The following is a 20353-nucleotide window of genomic DNA, read 5'->3' as shown; positions in this document are numbered from 1 at the left end:
TGCTACCACCTGCCCCGAATGCTGTGCCAGCCCCTGGCTCTCCCCCTGCGCCGCATGCCCCTCCCCTCACCGTGGCAGGTGCTGACGGCAAAGCCGATCCGCTTGCGGGCGCGGTCGAAGACCACGTAGAAGCCTTCCATGATGACGGCGCCCATGACGGTGCCTGTGGAGGACTGGGAGATGGCGAACTTGTAGCAGTCGTCCTGGGACGTGGCCACGTCCTCGACGGGGCGCAGGTATTGCTGGAAGGAGACCAGGGGATGGGGGTTATCGGAGCCCCCGGGGGCAGGGAGCAGAGAGCTCCAGCCTACAGCTGCATTCTGAGGAGCAGCCGCCTCCCCGTAGCCCCAGCTCACTGGCCCGGGACTCGTTCCTGGGCCTGGGGCTTTACCACTCTGAGTCCAGGGCAGCCCCCGTTCACTCAACAGGAAGGGGCGAGAGAAGTGCGCACATGCAGGGCTGGTGTTGGAGAGGGGCCCACATGGGCTGGATTTCAAACTGCCCCCCAAAATGTTTGGGGTGCTGGGCTCCCAAGTTCTGGCTCAGCCCGTTACGGAGAGAGGGGCCAGCTCTGAGTTGGGAGCCCCCCGTCTCCCAAATAAAATCCATGGCGTTTGGTGCTGGCCCCTGTCCAAGGCTCGCTGCTCCTGAGAGCACCCAGCCCTGGCCTCGCTCGCCCGCCCCGCCGGGGACCCACCTGGGGTAAGATGGTGATCCGGAAGGACTGGTTCGTCGCCTCGCCCATCAGGTAGAGCGATATGACTGGGAAGATGTGCCAGGGGGTGGTGCCGACTTGCCAGCAAACCAGCTGCTCCCCCAGCCAGAAGCCATCCGGGAACTTCTCCGTCTGCCCCGGGGGGAAGGAGAGAGACCATGAGACGGTGCTGGGATAGACTGTCGGTGCTGGGTGTCAGTGGGGGGACCTTTCCCTCCAGGGCGAAGCTGATGATGGGGGTGGGGTGTTGGCATGCTAGAGACTCTTTTAGCTGAGACACGAAAGGAAGGCCCTGCCAGCCTGTGCTCTGTGCAGGTGTCATGCCGCTCTCCCCAAGGGCAGGGCTGCGTGCCCACAGCCTCCAAGCCGCGGGTCAGCTCAGCTCACCTCCCAAAGTTTCCTTGCAGTTTCAAATGGAAACAGCATTCTTCACTTCCTGTCCTAGCCAGCTGCCACCTTTTACCCCAGAGGGGGCTGCCTTTCAGTGGTGGGTGAAGTGACCCCTGAATACAGCCTGCTAAGCACTCTGTTAGAGCCGGGTCACAGTGGCTTGGTCTCTGGGGCCCTCGGCATTCACCAGGGACCCGGCTGGGGACGGGAGGGGCTAGGGTTTGTCAGAGAGCGATACTGACCGAAGACACCGTTTTGATGGATTTCACTGCAGCCTCAAACACCTTCTTTGGCAGCCGGAGGTTGGTGGTCCCGCTGTCCACAATGCTCTTGTCGTAATTGTACTGTGGGGGCGACATGGCGAATGAGGCACCAGCCCCTGCTTCTCTCCCTCTCTGTGGGCCCCCCGAGGCAGCACCCATCCTGCTCCCCACTTAGCTGTGCCAGACAGGAGGCTGCCAACAGACTTAAACAGAGAGGCTGGGCCAAAGCCCCGGGCTTGGGCTGATTCCAGCTGAGCAGGTCTCCTCCCGCTGCCAAGCCGCCTGCTCTCTCCCAGCACCACTGACAGTCCCAGCAGAACTTCGCTGGCTACGGGGAGCCGGCCAAAGGCAGCCGGGGAGGCAAAGTACGGAGCATGTCTGGCTGCAGAGCTCAACGGGCAGCTCCCCGGCAGTCCCTGGGCACAGGGATTTGTCACAGGTACTAATCCAGGGCCAGGCGTGTGTGCTGGCTGTGGGACTGGCGCATGCACCTGGAGAAGCATTTATCTCCCTGCTCCGGACGAGGAACGGGCCTGCACACAACCAGCTCGCCGTTCACTGTCCGCGTCACGCTGCTCTGGGTGAGGGGCCCCTCTGCCGCCTCCAACCTCCCCTCCTCTCCTGGGCACAACGGCCTCAGTGTGTAGGGCCAGGGGGTGCCCCCATGCGCCCCACAGGTCTGCAGGGACTCAGACCCATGTGGTGTGCGAGCTCAAAGCTCAGCCTCCCTGGCCTCCATCCCTGCTGTGCTGATAGGTTGGCCTTGTCAGTGCCATGGAAGGGCTGAGAGTCGGGGTGTGCCAGGGGCTGGGGGAACAGTCCCCGCTATTTCTCTCTCTGCGCCTCCCACAGGCGTGTGGCCCTCGCTCGTGCAGCCACAGACGCGGGGCCTCCCGCCCCCGTCACCTCCTTGCAGTCCATCTTCAGGTCCTGCCCATTGATCTCCATCTTGACGATGATGACCTCGTAGTACCACTCCTTGCGGATGGGCGTGTACCAGATGCTGCCAACGTGGAGGGAGTGGTCCACGCCCCCGATGATCTGCAGCAGGGAGAGAGGGGTGAGCCGCCGTCAGCCCCGGGAGCCGGGCACAACCGCAGGGGCTTGTGGAAAGGGAAATGGGGAACCAGCGAGAATGCTGACTCTCTGCCTCGCGACCCCCTGGCATTGCTGTGGCCGGTACCTGGCACCGCCCCGAGCCCAGGGTCCCAGCGCCGAGCTGAGCCTGTGCACTCACCATGCTGCCCCCGACCGACGCCAGGGCCTCGGACTCGTTGGGAGAGAAGCCGGCCCCGCAGAGCTGCAGGGAGAAGATGTTGGGCACCCGGGTCTGCTTCACCAGCGAGTTGAAGAAGGGCTCCAGGGTGTCATCAGGCTGATGGGGGAGACAGAACCGCAGAGCTGTGAGCAGCCGGGAGAGACGGGGCATCCTGGGAACGCTCCTCGGGGACCCCGCGGAGGCCTGGCTCCATTCCCCTGCACTTGCTACAGAGAGACCTGGTGTTGGGCTCCAGGTGGCTGACACGTTTCTGAAAGCCAGAGCCAGCTCCCCCAGGAACTGTGTGGGGGTGACAGCAGAGCTAAGAGGAGAGGGGATTTGCCGGCTCCAGCAAGGCTTGCCACAGGCAGGGCAAGGAGCAGCCAGGAATTTAGGTCTGGCTGATGGCAGCCTGGAAATATCAATGGGCTGGGATAGCCTCCTCCCCTGTCTCTAGAGCAGCGAGTCTTGGGTCAATGATACAGCCAGGCCTGGGGGGCAGGACACAGGGTTTTGGTCCCAGTGCTGCTACAGCCTCGGGGAAAACTTCCGTCTCGCTCCGTGCCTCAGTTTCCCCTTATATAAGATGGGGGCAGCACTAGGTGGCTGCCTTGTGGGAGAGCTGGAGAAAAGCGGGGTGTTGTTGCTCTCATCTTTGCAGGGCTGGTTTTGGGGTGCATTGATAAAGCCAGTAGCTGAGTGGCATGTGGTTGGGTATGGAGAGCAATGATAGAGCCAATGGCCGAGGGGCCAGGTTTGGGGGGCAGTGATGGAGTCGGTGGCCGAGGGCCTGGGTATGGGGGGCAGTGACGGAGCCTGTGGCCGAGGGGCTGTGTATGGATTTGGGGTTCAGTGACGGAGCTGGTGGCCGAGGGGCCGGGTTTGGGGTGCGGTGATGGAGCCGGTGGCCGAGGGGCCGGGTTTGGGGGGCAGTGATGGAGCCTGTGGCTGAGGGGCTGGGTTTGGGGGGCAGTGACGGAGCCGGTGGCCGAGGGGCTGCGTATGGATTTGGGGTTCAGTGACGGAGCTGGTGGCCGAGGGGCCAGGTTTGGGGGGCAGTGATGGAGCCAGTGGCCGAGGGGGCCGGGTATGGGAAGCAATGACAGAGCTGGTGGCCGAGGGGCTGGGTTTGGGGGGCAGTGACAGAGCCGGTGGCCGAGGGGCCAGGTTTGGGGGGCAGTGACGGAGCCAGTGGCCGAGGGACTGGGTATGGGGAGCAATGACAGAGCCGGTGGCCGAGGGGCCAGGTTTGGGGGGCAGTGACGGAGCCAGTGGCCGAGGGACTGGGTATGGGGTGCAGTGACAGAGCCGGTGGCCGAGGGGCTGGGTTTGGGGGGCAGTGATGGAGCCGATGGCCGAGGGGCTGGGTATGGGTTTGGGGTTCAGTGACAGAGCTGGTGGCCGAGGGGTCAGGTTTGGGGTGCAGTGACGGAGCTGGTGGCCGAGGGGGCCGGGTATGGGGAGCAATGACAGAGCCGGTGGCCGAGGGGCCAGGTTTGGGGGGCAGTGACGGAGCCAGTGGCCGAGGGGCCAGGTTTGGGGGGCAGTGACCGAGCCAGTGGCCGAGGGGGCCGGGTATGGGGAGCAATGACAGAGCCGGTGGCCGAGGGGCCAGGTTTTGGGGGCAGTGACAGAGCCGGTGGCCGAGGGGCTGGGTATGGGTTTGGGGTGCAGTGACAGAGCCGATGACCAAGGGGCCGGGTTTGGGGGGCAGTGACGGAGCCAGTGGCCGAGGGGCTGCATATGGGTTTGGGGTGCAGTGGCAGAGCTGGTGGCCGAGGGGCCGGGTTTGGGGGGCAGTGACGGAGCCGGTGGCCGAGGGGCTGGGTATGGGTTTGGGGTGCAGTGGCGGAGCCGATGGCCAAGGGGCCAGGTTTGGGGGGCAGTGATGGAGCTGGTGGCCGAGGGGCTGCATATGGGTTTGGGGTGCAGTGACAGAGCTGGTGGCCGAGGGTCTGGGTATGGGTTTGGGGTGCAGTGATGGAGCTGGTGGCCGAGGGGCTGGGTTTGGGGGGCAGTGACGGAGCCGGTGGCTGTGGGGCAGAGTTTGAAGTGCTGGATGTGCACCCGTGCACAGCAGCTGCCTGGCCCCTCCTAGGCCTTGTGGTGCTGAACCCCGTCCAGGCCGGCGGTGCCGCGCTCACCCGGGCGATTTCGGCATAGGCCAGCCCCAGAATCCCTTCCCAGTTTGACCCGTTGATGAAGAATTTGTCGGACTCTGTGATGGCAGCGATGTTGGCGCGGACGGTGACGTTCGGGCCGTGGGGGATGGTGACCAGGTCCGTCCCCAGTTCCCCTTCCCATTTGCCCTGGGTGTATGGCACGTAGACCCCTTTCCGCAAGTCCCGGTAGGTGCTGGACCTGCAACGAACGCCAAAGACAGGAGCAAGCCGTCAGGCTAGTTCTACCAGAGCACGGGAGGAGCTGGGGAAAGGCCGGGAGTGCGGGGAGTGGGCAGGTGCCTGGGGGAGGGATGGTCAGTGAACCCCCGCGATTGTGGAGCTGAGAATCGGTGATGGTGCAAATCTCCCTGTGTGCCTGTGAGCAGAGGGATTGTGAACTCACATGTATGAATGTGTGTGCGAGCAGACATACATATGGGCTACACGCCGGTGAAACTGGCCTGCGTGTCGGTGTGTTTGTGAATCTGCGTCCCTCAGGGTGTGTGCAGGTGTGTGTACGAGCAGGTACCAGGACCCCCACCCCCACACACACACAGGGCCCCAGCCCACCTGCATCTCCACAGTTAGACTATGAGCCCCTCTCCCCCTCCCCGGGACACCAGAGGTGCCCAGGCTACACTGAACTGCAGCACTCCATAGGGTCCCTCTGCTGCTGGCCCCACCCCGAAGGGAGCCCCCCAGGAGCTCCAAATGGTCCTTCGTGTGGACCCTGGACAGGTACCGGATTGCAGCTGTCAGTGTGCACAGGGCACTCTGAGCCGTAGGGCTGATTCTAGGGCATGGCCCCGCCCCCTAGACACTTGGGCCAGGGCCATGGGAGAACAATGGGCCCAGCCAAGGGCAGGGCGACGAACAAGCCCAGACATTGTGCCCAGTGGCCCAGAGGCCGGGCAGTGTTGTAATGTGCCAGGGGAGGGGGGGGCTCCTCTGCCCCTCTCAGCACAGAAAGGGGCCATTGAGTCCCGCCCCAGCGCAGACACTGCCATCACGGAGGCCGACCGGCACCTGGCCGTGTCGGCCCTGAGCCCGGGCCGGCACCGTGTCTGGCACCGCCAGCCTTGGGATTCGAGGGCCAGAGCAGGGCGGCCGGCACATACAGTGTGCAGGAGGGGGCCACTCTGCACCCAGCTGCCAGGGAGAGGCCTGCACAGCCCCCCTCCGGTTCCCCACCAGGCTGGCAGCTGCCTGGGGCATCCCAGCAATGGAGCACCAGGAGCCAGCCATGCGGCCGGCCTGGGGAGCAATTCCTGGGCCTGGCAGAGGCCCCCAGACGCTCTCCCAGAGGCAGTCTCCAGGGTGGCACCCCACGTCCAGGGCCTGTGCGTCGCTCCAGACTGCGGTAGAGGGTTGCATCTGGGGCGAGAGGGGCACTGAGCGACACGGCTCTATGCGCTCAGAGCCAGCTCTAGGGAGGCTGGTGGCCAACCCACTTTGTGCCCACCCTCTGGGCTCTGCTCCCCGTCTGCAAGGTGAGGACAGACACGTCCCTTGGGCCGCCCTCTGCCTGGTCTAGCTAGAGCGCTGGCTGGCTGAGCCGGGACGCTCTCAGGAGAAGCCTGTGCAGTGCCCAGGGCCGGGCTCCTGCTGCCAGCTGGGACCCTGCGGTTCTGCACATAATGACACCGATGGACTGTGGTGGTGGGTGGAGGGGGAGGAGCAGCGGCAGGCGGAGAAGGGGGTCTGACGACAGAGAACAGCAATGAACACAGCGTTCCAGGCAGGAGGCCAGACTCCTGTCAGTCAGCCGGCTGTAAATCCGGAGTGGCTCTGCTGCAGTGGACGGGCTTACTTCTCGTTTACACTGGCGTCCCTGGGCATTGGCGCCTGGTGCATGCAGGCCAGTGGCCCCTCAGGCTGGCCTCGGAGCTGGAGCTCGCTCTGTCCGTGCTGTGTGGAGCGATGGTTCATCTCATTACTCCATGGGAGCACGCTGGGGGCCCAGAGTGGGCCCAGGGACCAAACCTGGCCATTGCTGCCAGCACCTGCCCCAGCCTCATGCGCCGGCTCCTTTCCTGCCCTGGAGGGGAACCGCCAGGGCTCTGCGAGTGCTAGCGGGGGCCACGGGGCAGCCTCTCCTCATGCAGCTCGTGGGGCTGAGCACAGAACCGCCTCCCTGCCCGGGAGAGGGGGGCAGGGAGCCCCCAGTGGGTTCCACGCCAGAGTGAGCCGGCCCCTCGGGAGCCCCAGGCTGGGAAAGGTGCCCTCTCCACAGTGGGATAACCAGCCGACCTGAGCAGCGGGCGCAGGGAGGGAGCGTTCCTGGGGGCTGTGGTCTGAGGCGATGGCTGCTGTCAGCTCAGGGCGTGATTCTGTGGGAAGTGGCTTCCGCAGGCTGCCAGGCCAGGAGCCTGGGGCGGCAGATGGGGGCGTGGGAAGGGGGCACAGGTTGGGGGCAGAGCGGGGTACCGCGCTCTCTGCTTGGGCTGCTGTGGCCATGACCTCCCTTCACAGCAGCGCTGCTCAGGGAATGCAGCCTCCTCAGCATCTAGCTACATCCAGGGCTCGGGCCCCAGCAGGGAGCCCCCCAGCACTGCCACAGCTGGGGATGCTGGCTCAGGGGAAAGACAAAGTGGGGGTCCCATAGGAGTGGCTTTCCGGGGCCAGAGCGGTGGGTGCCCCATGGCTGAGCCACCAGGCGGGGTGACTGGGCTTCCCCAGTGCAGCGCCGCGCTCTGCCCCGCCCGCCCGCCCCTAGCACCCCGGCCATACTCACAGCTGTCGCTGGTAGTAGCGCCGCAGGAAGGCGTGCGGCGCTGCCCCCACGGCAAAGTTACTGCTCCCCGTGTCCACCAGAATGTTCAGCTGGGGAAGGAGAGGGGGAGCCACGTTACTTAGGAGCAGGGGACTAGTGCTAGCACCACCCCGCCACAGCCTGGCACAACCGGGCACCCAGCCCCTGCCATGGCCTGGCACAACCAGGCACCCAGCCCCCCCCCCCCCCGGCCTGGCACAGCAGGGCCCCCAGCCCCAGCCCCCGCCTGGCACAGTGGGGCAACCAGCCCCTGCCACGGCCTGGCCTCTGGTGCGCTCTGGGCTGTTGACGCCTTAGCTTTTAATGTTTGCATTTATCCACAGGGCTGGGAGAGCGGCAGTGCCCAGATTTCCTCTGCCCACACCATGTGCACCAGGGGCCTCCCCGGTGCCCCGTCCTGAGTCCCCCAGCTCCAAAGCCAGCAGGGAATGGCCCTTGCTGTCACTATTCCCAGGGAAGACTCAGACTTCAGCTCTCCAGCCCCACTCGCTCCGCCCGTGGCTGCCTGCGATCAGCCTCTGCAAGCGGGGGGGACTCTGTGGTTGCTGCAGCAGGACACCCGACTCCTGCCACTTCGCAGGAACCAGCCCACTCAGCAGCATGGCTGGGCACTGCGGAGGTATCCGCTTCCCTGCGGGGCAGGGCGGGAGAGCCAGGGCTGCACCAAGGGCTCCGCATTACTCTGGCAGGACACCCTGGTGCAGCCAAGCTCCGGGGCCTTAAACCGGAGCCCAGGGACTGGCTGGCTAGATCAGACCAGGGGTCATTCAGCTCAGGGCCCCTCTGCCAGTGGCCAGCCCCAGCAGCTGCACAGGGAATTCCCCCTTGAGGACAGCTGTGGGAATCCAGGCGCCCTGGGCAGGGTCCCTCTCTGGGAATCGCCCCCAGCCAGCCCCACCCTGTAACTCCTGCCCGGCCCCTCTTCGGGGCATTGGGTCCAGTGCTGATGTGGAAGGAAGAGTCCAGCCCAGTGAACCAGTGTCTCCATGCCCGGCAGTGCCCAGTATTGGCTCAGCTTGACCCCAAGGTGCCGGGCAGGGGGGTAGATAGGCATTCAGTTCAGAGGCACTGAAGGAGCAGACCCCTTCAGTCACTCAAATGAGGAGGGTGTTCCCTGAACGCCCCCCAGTCCCACACTCCCAAGGGAGCAACAGCAGAACAGAGGGAAGGAGACATCTCCTGCTCAGACTCCTTCCCATCCATTTGCACAAAGGGATCTGGCTGCTGCCCCTAAACTCCAGGCAGACCCTGGCCCCTTTGCAGGCTCAGCCCGTGCAATGGGGCAGGGGGAGATGCTCTGTTCCACTGGGTATTGTTCTACTCCAGAGCCTCTGCTAGGCTGATTTGCCATGACTGCCTTGTCTCACAGCCCCCAGAGGGGCTTGTGCTCTTAATCTGCAGAGCCAGAGGGCTAATGCACTTGTGCTAGTCAGAAATTCACTCCAGCTGCAGAGGGGAGAGTTGTCCCAATGATGCTCTGACACCAGTGTCTCAGCACTGCACCTCTCCAGAGCAGGCTTTTCCTATTGCACCACTGCCTCAGCGCGCTGCTAGCTCAATGCCGTGCGACGCACCACTGCCTCAGCGCGCTGCTAGCTCAATGCCGTGCGACGCACCACTGCCTCAGCGCGCTGCTAGCTCAATGCCGTGCGACGCACCACTGCCTCAGCGTGCTGCTAGCTCAATGCCGTGCGACGCACCACTGCCTCAGCGTGCTGCTAGCTCAATGCCGTGCGACGCACCACTGCCTCAGCGTGCTGCTAGCTCAATGCCGTGCGACGCACCACTGCCTCAGCATGCTGCTAGCTCAATGCCATGCTATGCGCCACTGCTTCAGCGTGCTGCTAACTCAATGCCGTGCGACGCACCACTGCCTGAGCGCGCTGCTAGCTCAATACCATGCGATGCACCACTGCCTCAGCACACTGCTAGCTCAATGCCATGTGACAAACCACTGCCTCAGCGCACTACCAGCTCTAGGCCATGTGACGCACCACTGCCTGAGCGCGCTGCTAGCTCAATACCATGCGATGCACCACTGCCTCAGCGCGCTGCTAACTCAATGCCATGTGACAAACCACTGCCTCAGGGCACTACTAGCTCTAGGCCATGCGACGCACCACTGCCTCAGCGCGCTGCTAGCTCAATACCATGCGATGCACCACTGCCTCAGCACACTGCTAGCTCAATGCCATGTGACAAACCACTGCCTCAGCGCACTACTAGCTCTAGGCCATGCGACGCACCACTGCCTGAGCGCGCTGCTAGCTCTAGGCCATACGACATGCCACTGCCTGAGCGCGCTGCTAGCTCAATGCTGCGTGACAAACCTCTGCCTCAGCGCGTTACTAGCTCTATGCTGTGCGATGCGCCACTGCCTAAGCGTGCTGCTAGCTCTGTGCCGTGTGACAAACCACTGCCTCAGCGCGCTGCTAGCTCAAGGCCGTGCAACGTGCCACTGCCTCAGCGCAGCACCGTGTACTGCTATTGCAGTGTCAGGCTGTCTCAGTGCAGTGTTGTTTCACGGTTAGGTTAATTGCTTGCTTGGCTCATTGATGAATTCTTTGTGAGCTATTGTTTGGGTGAGGAAGGGCCTCTGCTTGGAACAGTCACAGAGCAGCGAGATGTTTCTCCTTTGCCTTATGTTCCTGCATCGACCCCTCCTCCTTGCAGAAACAAATCTATTCCATGTCAGTGGCCTCTGACACAAGCCTGTGCTCTGCTCCCTGAGGGGTCCCTGTTAACATGCTCTGTGATACCATGACAGCAGCCCTGCCACAGCCTCCTCGCAGCTCCCAAAACACGTCCTCAGCCTAACCTGGGCAAACACACCTGGCTCCAGCATCAGCTTTCCCCAGGCATCTGAGGCACAAAAGAACCTCCCCTCCCCGACCCGCCTTCTGCCCCTGAAATCCTGGGGGGTGGGGGCAGAGAGCAGCCCCCTCTGCTCAGGTGGGACCCACGGCAAGTGCCAGCAACCTGCCGGGTCTGTTTGTGAGCAGCGAGACCCACCCAGAGGGAGTTAACGCCTCCCTGGGGCTTTAACATGTCATTAGTGAACGGGAGTGGGAGGGGGCATCGCATGGCCTTCCCCTACACCAGGCCTCCTCTGCCCCTCCGTCTGGCCCTGTAGGTCCCTGCTAGCCAGGCCGTAGGCCTCACACAGCTCTGCCAATGTCCCGCAATCCTGCTCCGCAGCCCCAGCCGCCCCTCATTATCTCCTTTGGAAACTGCCCGTTGTGCCACACCTGCGTCCTAGATGGGTGTTGCTCTGCGGGGTGGCTAAAAGCAGAGAGGGGGGCACTGCTGACACCACCCAGCGACGTCTTTCACAGGGTGGAGCTGTACAGCAGCCCAATGCACCCTCCAGACGAGCCCCCCCTCGGGTGTGTGTAAGTGAAAGATTTAAGAGCACCCAGAGATACCCTCAGCAGCTGGATCGCAACTGATATAGCAACACCTGCGCTAAGGAACCCCATCTTCACTAGGCAACCCGGCGTCTGCAGCCACCGCCTCTAAGCCCCTCTGCACGGCTTCCAGTGCCTTTCCGTTTGATCATTAATTAAAGGCCATCTGTGTTAGGCAACTGATTTTTGCTGGTCCCTTGGGTGGTCACTTAAGAGAGGTCTTGCTGGACCAATACCCCGCGAAACAGGCAACATGCAGCAGCAGGGAGAGAGGATCGGCCAAGCAAGGCGAATGGTTCACATCCTAAGATCTTACCCCATCCGCACAAGAGCACACGGGTAAAATCTGCAGAATAGCTGGGACCTGTGTCCTGGTAACAGGGTATTGCCTTTGGACAGCCCAGGCACTGTCAGACAGGCTGGGACCGGGCTTACACAGTCATTCACATCTGGGCCAAGTGCGCACGAAATGGCACCCACCCTGTATGGCAGCATTTCATGTGGCATAAACGAAAGCACGAGGTGCAGGACAGGAGGATCAGGCCCCTGCTAACTAGGGTTTTGGGGTTTAATGGGGATGGCACCTCTCTCCGTGACTCCACCCAGGCATTGCTCTGGACTGGGACGTGGGAGCCAGCAGTGCCTAGCCAGGTGTGTCGGCGAGGCCCCTCCACTCCGGAATTCACCCCTGGCGCCCTTGGTCCAACGGAGCCCCTGTCTATGGAACTCCCGGGGTCCCTGCAGACGCATCTCTGCTCCTGAGGGCGAGAGGTTGGGGAGGGGTCTATGGGTGGCTGGGAGTGTTCACGTGCCGACATTGCCACAATATGCAATGGGCTCTAAAGTCTGACTTGTTGCTGAGCCTAGAGCTGGGCGGGTCCAAATGGCGGGAATGGAGAATCCTAGTGGAATGAAATACATTATTGATAGTGACTCCCTGGGGAGGTGCTGCTCAGAGCCATAATTACAGCACAATTGACATGGCATAAAAAATCTAGTGCCCAGAGACATGAAACCTAACGATGGAGACAGGGCCAACCAGGAAGGGACGGTGGTGGGCGGGAGGTGATGGGAAGGCAGCAGGACTCGGAGAAGAACAGCCTTCCCAATGGAAATGCCTCCAGGCTGAGTCTTCGGGAGCAAGTTCCACCCCCTGGAGGCTGCCAGGGACCCCGTCAAGGCACGTGATGCCCAAGCACAATCACATGCCAGGCTGTGCTCTAGGCGGCATTCTGGATGCAGCTAGGGCCTGAGGACAAAGCTCACCACAGGCAGCATTAGTGACTTACATCAGTGCTTAATGGCTCTGAAAAAGCAGGGGTCTATCATAATGTGGGAGCAGCAGCTTTGGTAAGGAAGTGCTTAGAGTGCACCCTTCGGTAACCTGGCTTGCTTATCAAATATACGTGCTGGTCTGCAGCCCCTGGCAACCCCCCAGCACCGCTTGACGGGATCAGCCAGCGAGTGCGTCCTGCACCCTTTGAGGTCGAGACACAGGCTGACATATCCCATGACGTGAGCGGGCCGAGGGGCTTGAGGCTAGCTGCTAGCCAGCCTCTGTTTGCAGCTGCAGCCCCTTTAAGAACAGGAGTTGGGCCTGAGAGGGGATGATCAGACCCAGCTGGGAAGGGGGACAGGTGATCTTTATAAAGGCTGAAAGAGCCCAGCTTAAGGGAGAGGCTACAGGAAGTGGTTGAGGAAGCTTGTGTTGAACTGATTTAGTGTGTTTGAAGCTGCTGGGTCTGAAGGAAGGGCCTGAGCAGACCTGGGGCTGGGGGAAGCCTCCTGCAGCCCTACACAGAGGAGTGTGTATTCATGCCCCAATGGGGGGTAGCCCCAGGTTGCTGGTGAGTGGCCAGCGGGAGCCCTAGGGTGGGTGAAGGTCAGGATCCCAGGCTTCACTGACTCTGGCTGTGCAGGAGTACTGGGCTCTGCAGGCCTTTCCCATGGCCTGGCAGAAGGAGCCCCACCTACACGGGCCAGGAAGAGAGGGGCAGCAGGGAGCTGAAGAGCCAGCCTGCCTGGACAGGGCTGTGCACACAAACTGGCCTGGCTGCTGCATGAAGGTGAGTTACAGACTGGGGCTGGACACAGTCCTTGTGTCCCATGCCTGGAGCTGTGGCACAGGGAGCCCTGGGTGGCTGGGCCCGTTATCAGGCAGATTCTTAGCGGGGTTGTACTTGGCAGTGCTGTCTGGGCTTCTGAGATTAACCAGGGCAGAAGCTGATTTGAGCCTGATCCTGTGTGGGGCTTAGCTCCCACTGTGGGTGCTGAGTGCTTTGAGTCTGCAGGATGGGGCCCTTCCTCTTTTTAAGCAGGGATTTTCCTTTTTTGTTTTTTAATTTGATGTGAGTTGTGCTGCTGATGCAGCTTGGTACATGGTCACTGCCCTTCACAGCTTCATTCTCCACTCACATCTGAGTGACCGTGACCCAGTATCACTCTTAGACTAAGGAGCCCATAAGCTAGGGGTTCTCCACTAGGGGTTCACTGAGGTCTTCTGGGGGCACATCAACTCATCAAGATATTTGCCTAGTTGTATGATGGCAAATTAAAAAGCACTAGTGGAGTCAGTACAAACTAAGATGTCATACAATGACTTGTTTACACTGTTCTATAGACTATTCCAGTGGTTCTCAAATTTTTGTCATGGTGACCCCTTTCACACAGCAAGCCTCTGAGTGTGACCCTCCCCTTATAAATTAAAAACACATTTAGATATTTAACACCATTATAAATGCTAGCAGCAAAGCGGGGCTTGGGGTGGAGGCTGACAGCTTGTGACACCCCCCCATGTAATAGCCTCATGACCCCCTGAGGGGGTCTTAACCCCCAGTTTGAGAACCCTGTACTAAACACTGACATGTAAGTGCAATGTTTATATTCCAGTTGGTTTTTTAATAGTTCTATGGTAAAATGAGAGAGTCTGTCACTGTTCAGTACTAGTGTGGCTGTGACACTTGTATTTCTATGTCTGATTTGGTAAGTTTTTAAGGAAGGTGAAACTGGGGGGTACACAAGACAAATCAGACTCCAGAAAGGGGAACCATAGCCTGGAAAGGTTGAGAGCCCCTGCCCTAGGGGTCTTAGCTGCAAAAGAAACAAGTATCATAGAATCATAGAATTCAAGATCAGAAGGGACCATTATGATCATCTAGTCTGACCTCCTGCAAGATGCAGGCCACATAAGCCGATCCACCCACTCCTGAAAGAATTCTTTCCCTTGACTCTGCTGTTGAATTCTCCAAATCATGATTTAAAGACTTCTAGTAGCAGATAATCCACCAGCAAGCGACCCCTGCCCATGCTTCGGAGGAAGGCGAAAAACCTCCAGGGCCACTGCCAATCTACCCTGGAGGAAAATTCCTTCCCGACCCCAAATATGGCGATTAGCTGAACCCCGAGCATGCAGGCAAGACTCTCCAGCCAGACACTCAGGAAAAAGGCTAACAATATCCTATCATTGACCCTTTGTACTAATTAACGTTGTGGCATGTTATTGACCTATTGACTAAACCCGTTATCCTATCATACCATCCCATCTATAAACTTATCCAGCTTAATCTTAAAGTCATGGAGGTCCTTCACCCCCACTGTTTCCCTCGGTAGGCTGTTCCAGAATTGCACTCCTCTGATGGTTAGAAACCTTCGTCTAATTTCAAGCCTAAATTTCCTGACTGACAATTTATATCCGTTTGTCCTCGTGTCCACATTAGCACTGAGCTGAAATAATTCCTCTCCTCCCCTGGTATTTATCCCTCTGATATATTTAAAGAGTGCAATCATATCTCCTCTTATCCTTCTTTTGGTTAAGGAAAACAAACCGAGCTCCTCAAGTCTCCTTTCATACGACAGGCTTTCCATTCTTCGGATCATTCTAGTGGCCCTTCTTTGTACCCGTTCCAGTTTGAATTCATCCTTCTTAAACATGGGAGACCAAAACTGCACACAATACTCCAAATGAGGTCTCACCAACGCCTTATATAATGGGACTAGCACCTCCTTATCTCTACTAGAAATACCTCGCCTAATGCAACCCAAGACCGCATTAGCTTTTTTAGCGGCCACATCACATTGCCTACTCATAGTCATCCTACGATCAACCAGTATATTTTACAAGCTGAGGCTGTGCAGTGCTGGGGGAAAGGAGCTCGCCATGGTGCAGTGATCCATGCCAGGCTCTGCCCCGCGGGCCCCTGGGAAGGTGAAAATCATGAGACTGGGGTCAGGGGATGTGCCGTGGGATCTGGAAATCCTAGAAAAGGCATGTAAAGGATCCAGAGCGCAGTGGATTTGCTGGTGGTAGAGAGGCAGTGCTGGGTGTGCGGAGTTACCTTTTGGGGAGCAGCAAGAGAGGGCAGGGGCTGGAGAAAAATTCCAAAGCTGTCCAGAGGGACAGAGTGGTGGGGGATGGGACACATGGAGGAGGGTGTGAAATTTGGTAACCCTGGATTTGTAATAAATATCACTGCTGCCCTGCACCCTTGACACTCCCTTCACGTGTAGTTCTGGAAGCACTTGGCACACATTAATGCACAGCCTTACCCTCCCCGTGGGAGGCAGGGCAGTGTAATTACCCCCATTTCATAGGTAGGGAAGCTGAGGAGCAGAGAGAGTGAGGGGGACATTTTCCAAGGGCAGTGAGTTGCTTAACTCCTGCTGAGTCAATGGGAACTGGGTGCTTGACTGCCTTGGAAAACCAGCCTGTGAGGAACTGACTGAGGTCTCTGTCAGTCAGTGGTGGAGCCAGGAGTAGAAGCCAGATCATGTGGAGACGTGTGTGTGTGTGTGTGGACACACACTTCATATAGACTTTACACCCACTAAAAATGCCTGCTGAAGGGATTTTGCTTAAACTTAAAAAAAATATCTAATCTGGTAAGGGTCCAAACATGAGAGGCGCTGCCCGAAGAGTGAATGTTTCAGAAATGTGTGTGTGGAAAGGAGAGGTTCTCACTGACTATGTCTGGCAGTCAGGATATGTGGCAGGTTTCAGGCATTGCTCCAATCAGATCTGGACAATGAAATCATTTTTAAAACTAGATCTTTAGAAACAATTTTCTCCCTCTCCTTTTCCACTGTCGGAAGTACAGTAGTTTCCTAGAGTATGGGGGAAACTGAGGAAAGACCTGGTTTCTTGTATTACTTTGTGTGTTTCCTCTAACTTTTCCCCCCTCCCCCCCCATCACTCCTTCCATTTTCTCCCCTGGATATTCCCCTCCTTGCATCCATCCTTCCTGCCCAGAAACAGGAAGGTTTGGCAGAGCTGAGTCTGTGTGCCCCCTGCTCAGTGTGTGAGACAGGCTGGAACAACTTGGATCCTGGGTGGATCAGCATGGGGGGAGCAGTGACATGCCCTCCCCAGCGGGTTACATTTGCTTTCTGCATATGCCTGTGTGAGGCACCCAAGTAAGTGGCCAGATTTTGTGCTGGTTGGGTGCTGAGCACTTCTGCCATCTGGCCCTTCTAGGTGCCTAAATGGGTGCTGAGCGCTTTGGCGAATCCGCCTCGTGTGGGGGAGTGCTGGGGCAGCTGGCCCTGAGCTCTTCTGACAGTGTAACCTTGTGCACCCAGGGCTGGCCAGGCTGAGGAGTCGTCCAGGGAGAAGGCTACTGATATCCGAGCATGAGGGCCTCAGCCATCACAAGAGATGCCCATTCAGAACATGGCCTGGGCCAGTCAGTGCGTAAAGCTGTATGGTATTACAAGGGCTGATCCTGCATCGTGCCATGTGGCTGCAAGGTGACGTGCACAAGGCTGTATTGTTTCCAGAGGCGGCCTAGGCACTATGGGAATGCAAATAATACACCGCTACCTCAATATAATGCCACCCGATAGAACACGGATTTGGATATAACGTGGTAAAGCAGTGCGGGGGGACAGGGCTGTGCACTGTGGTGGATCAAAGCAAGTTTGATATAACGCGGTTTCACCTATAAGAGGTAAGATTTTTTGGCTCCCAAGGACAGCGTTATATCGAGGTAGGGGTGTATTACAGGGGTAGGAAAGGCATGCCAGATGCAGGGGTGTGGCATGCGTTTGGAGGGTGTCATGGGGAGGGGAGCTCCTTACAGTTATCACTGGCTCCCACTGGCCCATTAGCCACTCTAAATAGCTGCTCCCTGCTCTGTGTGGGGTGGCTGGAGCCTGCACACTGAGGCCACCAGCAGGGAGTTGGATGGGTGTAGGGCAGCCACTGGCTTGGGGAAACTTTCACTTCCCACATGTGCATCCATCCCAGGCCCAGCTCTGCCCAGTACCAGATCTGCTCTACAGTATTGTTGGTACAGCCCCCTCCATTGTTTGTACCCACAATGCATGTAGGTGCACTGTCACGTGCTACATGGGATACTGGTTTGCAGCTCCCAGTGGACAAGTGACCATATCTTGTAACTGGTACTCATGGGCTGCCTCTGCAGTAGGCCAAGGGCTGAATGACTGCAGTAGTGGAAGCATTGCCAGCAGATGGCGGGATGTGATCATTCCCCTCTATTCGGCACTGGTGAGGCCACACCTGGAGTATTGCGTCTGGTTTCGGTCCCCCCACTACAGAAGGGATGTGGACAAACTGGAGAGTCCAGCGGAGGGCAACAAAAAATGATTAGGGGGCTGGAGCACATGACTTATGAGGAGAAGCTGAAGGAACTGGGATTGTTTAGTCTGCAGAAGAGAAGAGTGAGGGGGGATTTAATAGCAGCCTTCAACTACCTGAAGGGGGGTTCCAAAGAGGATGGAGCTCGGCTGTTCTCAGTGGTGGCAGATGACAGAACAAGGAGCAATGGTCTCAAGTTGCAGTGGGGGAGGTCTAGGTTGGATATTAGCAAACACTTTTTCACTAGGAGGGTGGTGAAGCACTGGAATGGGTTACCTAGGGAGGTGGTGGAATCTCCTTCTTTAGAGGTTTTTAAGGCCTGGCTTGACAAAGCCCTGGATGGGATGATTTAGCTGGGATTGGTCCTGCTCTGAGCAGGGGGTGGGACTAGATGCCTCCTGAGGTCCCTTCCCACCCTGATATTCTATGACTGCAGGGACTGGACCATACTCCTATTCCTGAGGCAGCCTCTCTGGCCCATAACTGGGGCAAGCTACTGGGGGTAACCTGCCTTGCAGCTGCCCACATGTTTTCTGGAGCCGGCCAGAGGACTCGGTCCTCAGGGCTTCCTTGGTAGCATCTCCCACCAGCCCCTTGGACGTGGACCATGCTGGAAGGGACTGTGCTGAGCTCCCTGTCTAATGCACACCTAACTCACCGAGAAGTCAGCAGGAAACCAGCACCCACTGAGGGGCAAGCACTGGGCCTAAAGAACAATCCAGGTGCCTTGGGACACCCCCGTGAGCATCCCCAGGTTCCCCCTGTTTGCCAGCCACCTGGATGCTGATAGCTGTGAGCATCACTGCCCTGAGGCGGGTGTGGAGCTACACAAGGCCATGCAGGCCCAAGGAAATCCTGCTTCTTACTAGATCATTTAATCAGAGAGGGGCTGGCTTGTTGCAAACTCCAGTTCTTTTAGTTAGCTAATATGCTCACAGCACAGCAAGTGCAGGTCACTGGCTCAAGTCTCATGCTGTGTATATGTGTGAGCTACTCAGGAGCTCAAACCAAAGCACGCCCTGGAAGTTTTGCACCAGTCAGGAACTGCATCCCCAATCCAAGCAGATGATAAACATGCTTAATGTGCTGTCATGCACACACTGCTTGCTGTGTGCTTCCTTGGAGATATCCTCTGGAAACTCTGACTCCACACACCCACTCACACGTCTGTAAACCTATACATGCTATGCACATGTGTACATACTACACTCACATGCACACAGATTACATATTCACCTCCTTCCCATGCACTCCATTAGCATCTGACTCTGCATGACTATGGTCAATAGGAGCTTTCCTGTTCATTTCAGCAGGTGCAGAAGCAGGCTTGTAGTGTGTGTGTGTGTGTATACACACACACTACAATCCCACACATATACATTTGCACACCCATATGCACCCCCACAGCCTCCCTCTGATTTTTAATCATCCCATGGGGTGAAGCTCAAGTTCCCTGAACTGCACCCCACTTTCATTTATAAATGGCTGAAAACAATGAAGAAAAAGCTGGCGAAGTGCCAGGTTGGTCACTCGCCCAAGGCTCTGTGTGTTCAGTAGAGCAATGCTGCCATTTCTGAATCGTTCTGCTGATGGGTGCACAGCTGCAGTGACATTCTCAAAATAAATACTTGTCCTTTTTAAAATCTGTATTTCTCCCGGGGAGATTGTATCCCCATGCCCTGTCCTACCCCCTTCCTTCTCATGCATTTCTGCAGCCCATAGGAATCCAAGATGAAGTTGCTAAGGCATCAGAAAACAATTGTAACCCCTGAATATTGCTGTTGTGCACAAGTAATGCAAGTTCCTTACTTGTGGGCTGGGTCAACCTAAGCACAACGGTGTCAGCTAAGGACAGAGGCTGGCTCAGAGCTTTGCATTTCAGTGCTGTAGGGTTGAAGGATCCATTTGGGGCCGAGTCTTGCAACTCTGGGCTCTGACATCCTGGGTGTCTGCCCTAAAGAGAGGCTGAATTCACCTCTTTGTGTTGCACTTCCTTTGGGGATTTGAATATTAGTAAAATACATTCAACAACCATCATCCAGATGCCCAAAATAGCCAGCCATGAAACACAGGAATCAACAGAACTGAAGGCCTATTTTGTGACTACGGAGAGAGAGTATTTACCGAAAGATCTCTCATTTGTACATCAGTCCTACAGCCTGGACTGTTTCGTTTGCAAACACCTATGGGGAGCCGTTTATAGAATGCTATTTCTACATCAGGCCTTTGCCTTTTGTGTCTGAAATGGTTATCGGTAATGCCTCGTGCAGGCACCCAGATAATGGCTCTGTACTCTGGCCACAACACTCCCTTGAGTGAAGTTGTATTTCTCGCGCTCTGGCAGTCAGTCGTGGCTTTCTAAAATTGCTGTTTTTCCTGCTCTCAGACAGTTTAGATTCTCTCTTGACCAGTTGTGGTCTCTCTGGAACACACACAAACACATGCCTCCGCTTCTGTGAAGTCGGGGCTTGGTCTCCGCTTCGCCAAGCTGCCCATACCCCGCGGCCAGGAAATGTGGCTCACACGCCTTACCTTTTGTGGGGGGCTGCCGAGCGTCATCTCCACATAGTAGCCCTGTCCAGATTTCCCCCTCAAGTTATCTACCATGTTCATGAAACTGCTTCTTTGTCTGGAATCCTCCCACTCCTCCTCAGTGGAGCGCTGCATCCTGTGGGTCTGTTGCAAGGTCCCCATCCCATTCCTCAGAGGCACCCGGATCCCCAGGTGTGGCGGGCTGGCTCGCACCATGCCAGACCCCAGCCACAGCAGCAACCAGGGCAACACATGAGCCAT

At 58.1% G+C, this 20353-nt stretch overlaps 1 protein-coding gene across 3 annotated transcripts in view; it reads right to left on the bottom strand.

Annotated features, from left to right (window-relative positions):
- The window catches only part of BACE1 (beta-secretase 1), a 28207-nt gene extending 7854 nt beyond the window's left edge, over positions 1-20353 (bottom strand). For all 3 annotated transcript variants that reach the window (XM_039496848.1, XM_039496847.1, XM_039496849.1), the window contains exons 1-8: positions 20093-20353; positions 7523-7611; positions 4771-4987; positions 2606-2743; positions 2275-2409; positions 1348-1449; positions 698-847; positions 71-242 (exon numbers count right to left, since the gene is read on the bottom strand). In XM_039496848.1, the coding sequence (XP_039352782.1) occupies positions 71-242; positions 698-847; positions 1348-1449; positions 2275-2409; positions 2606-2743; positions 4771-4987; positions 7523-7611; positions 20093-20353 (1264 nt within the window). The remainder of the gene's footprint in view (positions 1-70; positions 243-697; positions 848-1347; positions 1450-2274; positions 2410-2605; positions 2744-4770; positions 4988-7522; positions 7612-20092) is intronic.

This window comes from Mauremys reevesii, linkage group 12 (genome assembly GCF_016161935.1).
Source record: "Mauremys reevesii isolate NIE-2019 linkage group 12, ASM1616193v1, whole genome shotgun sequence".
Classification (NCBI taxonomy): Eukaryota; Metazoa; Chordata; order Testudines; family Geoemydidae; genus Mauremys; species Mauremys reevesii.
This window is presented reverse-complemented; position numbering and strand designations above follow the sequence as displayed.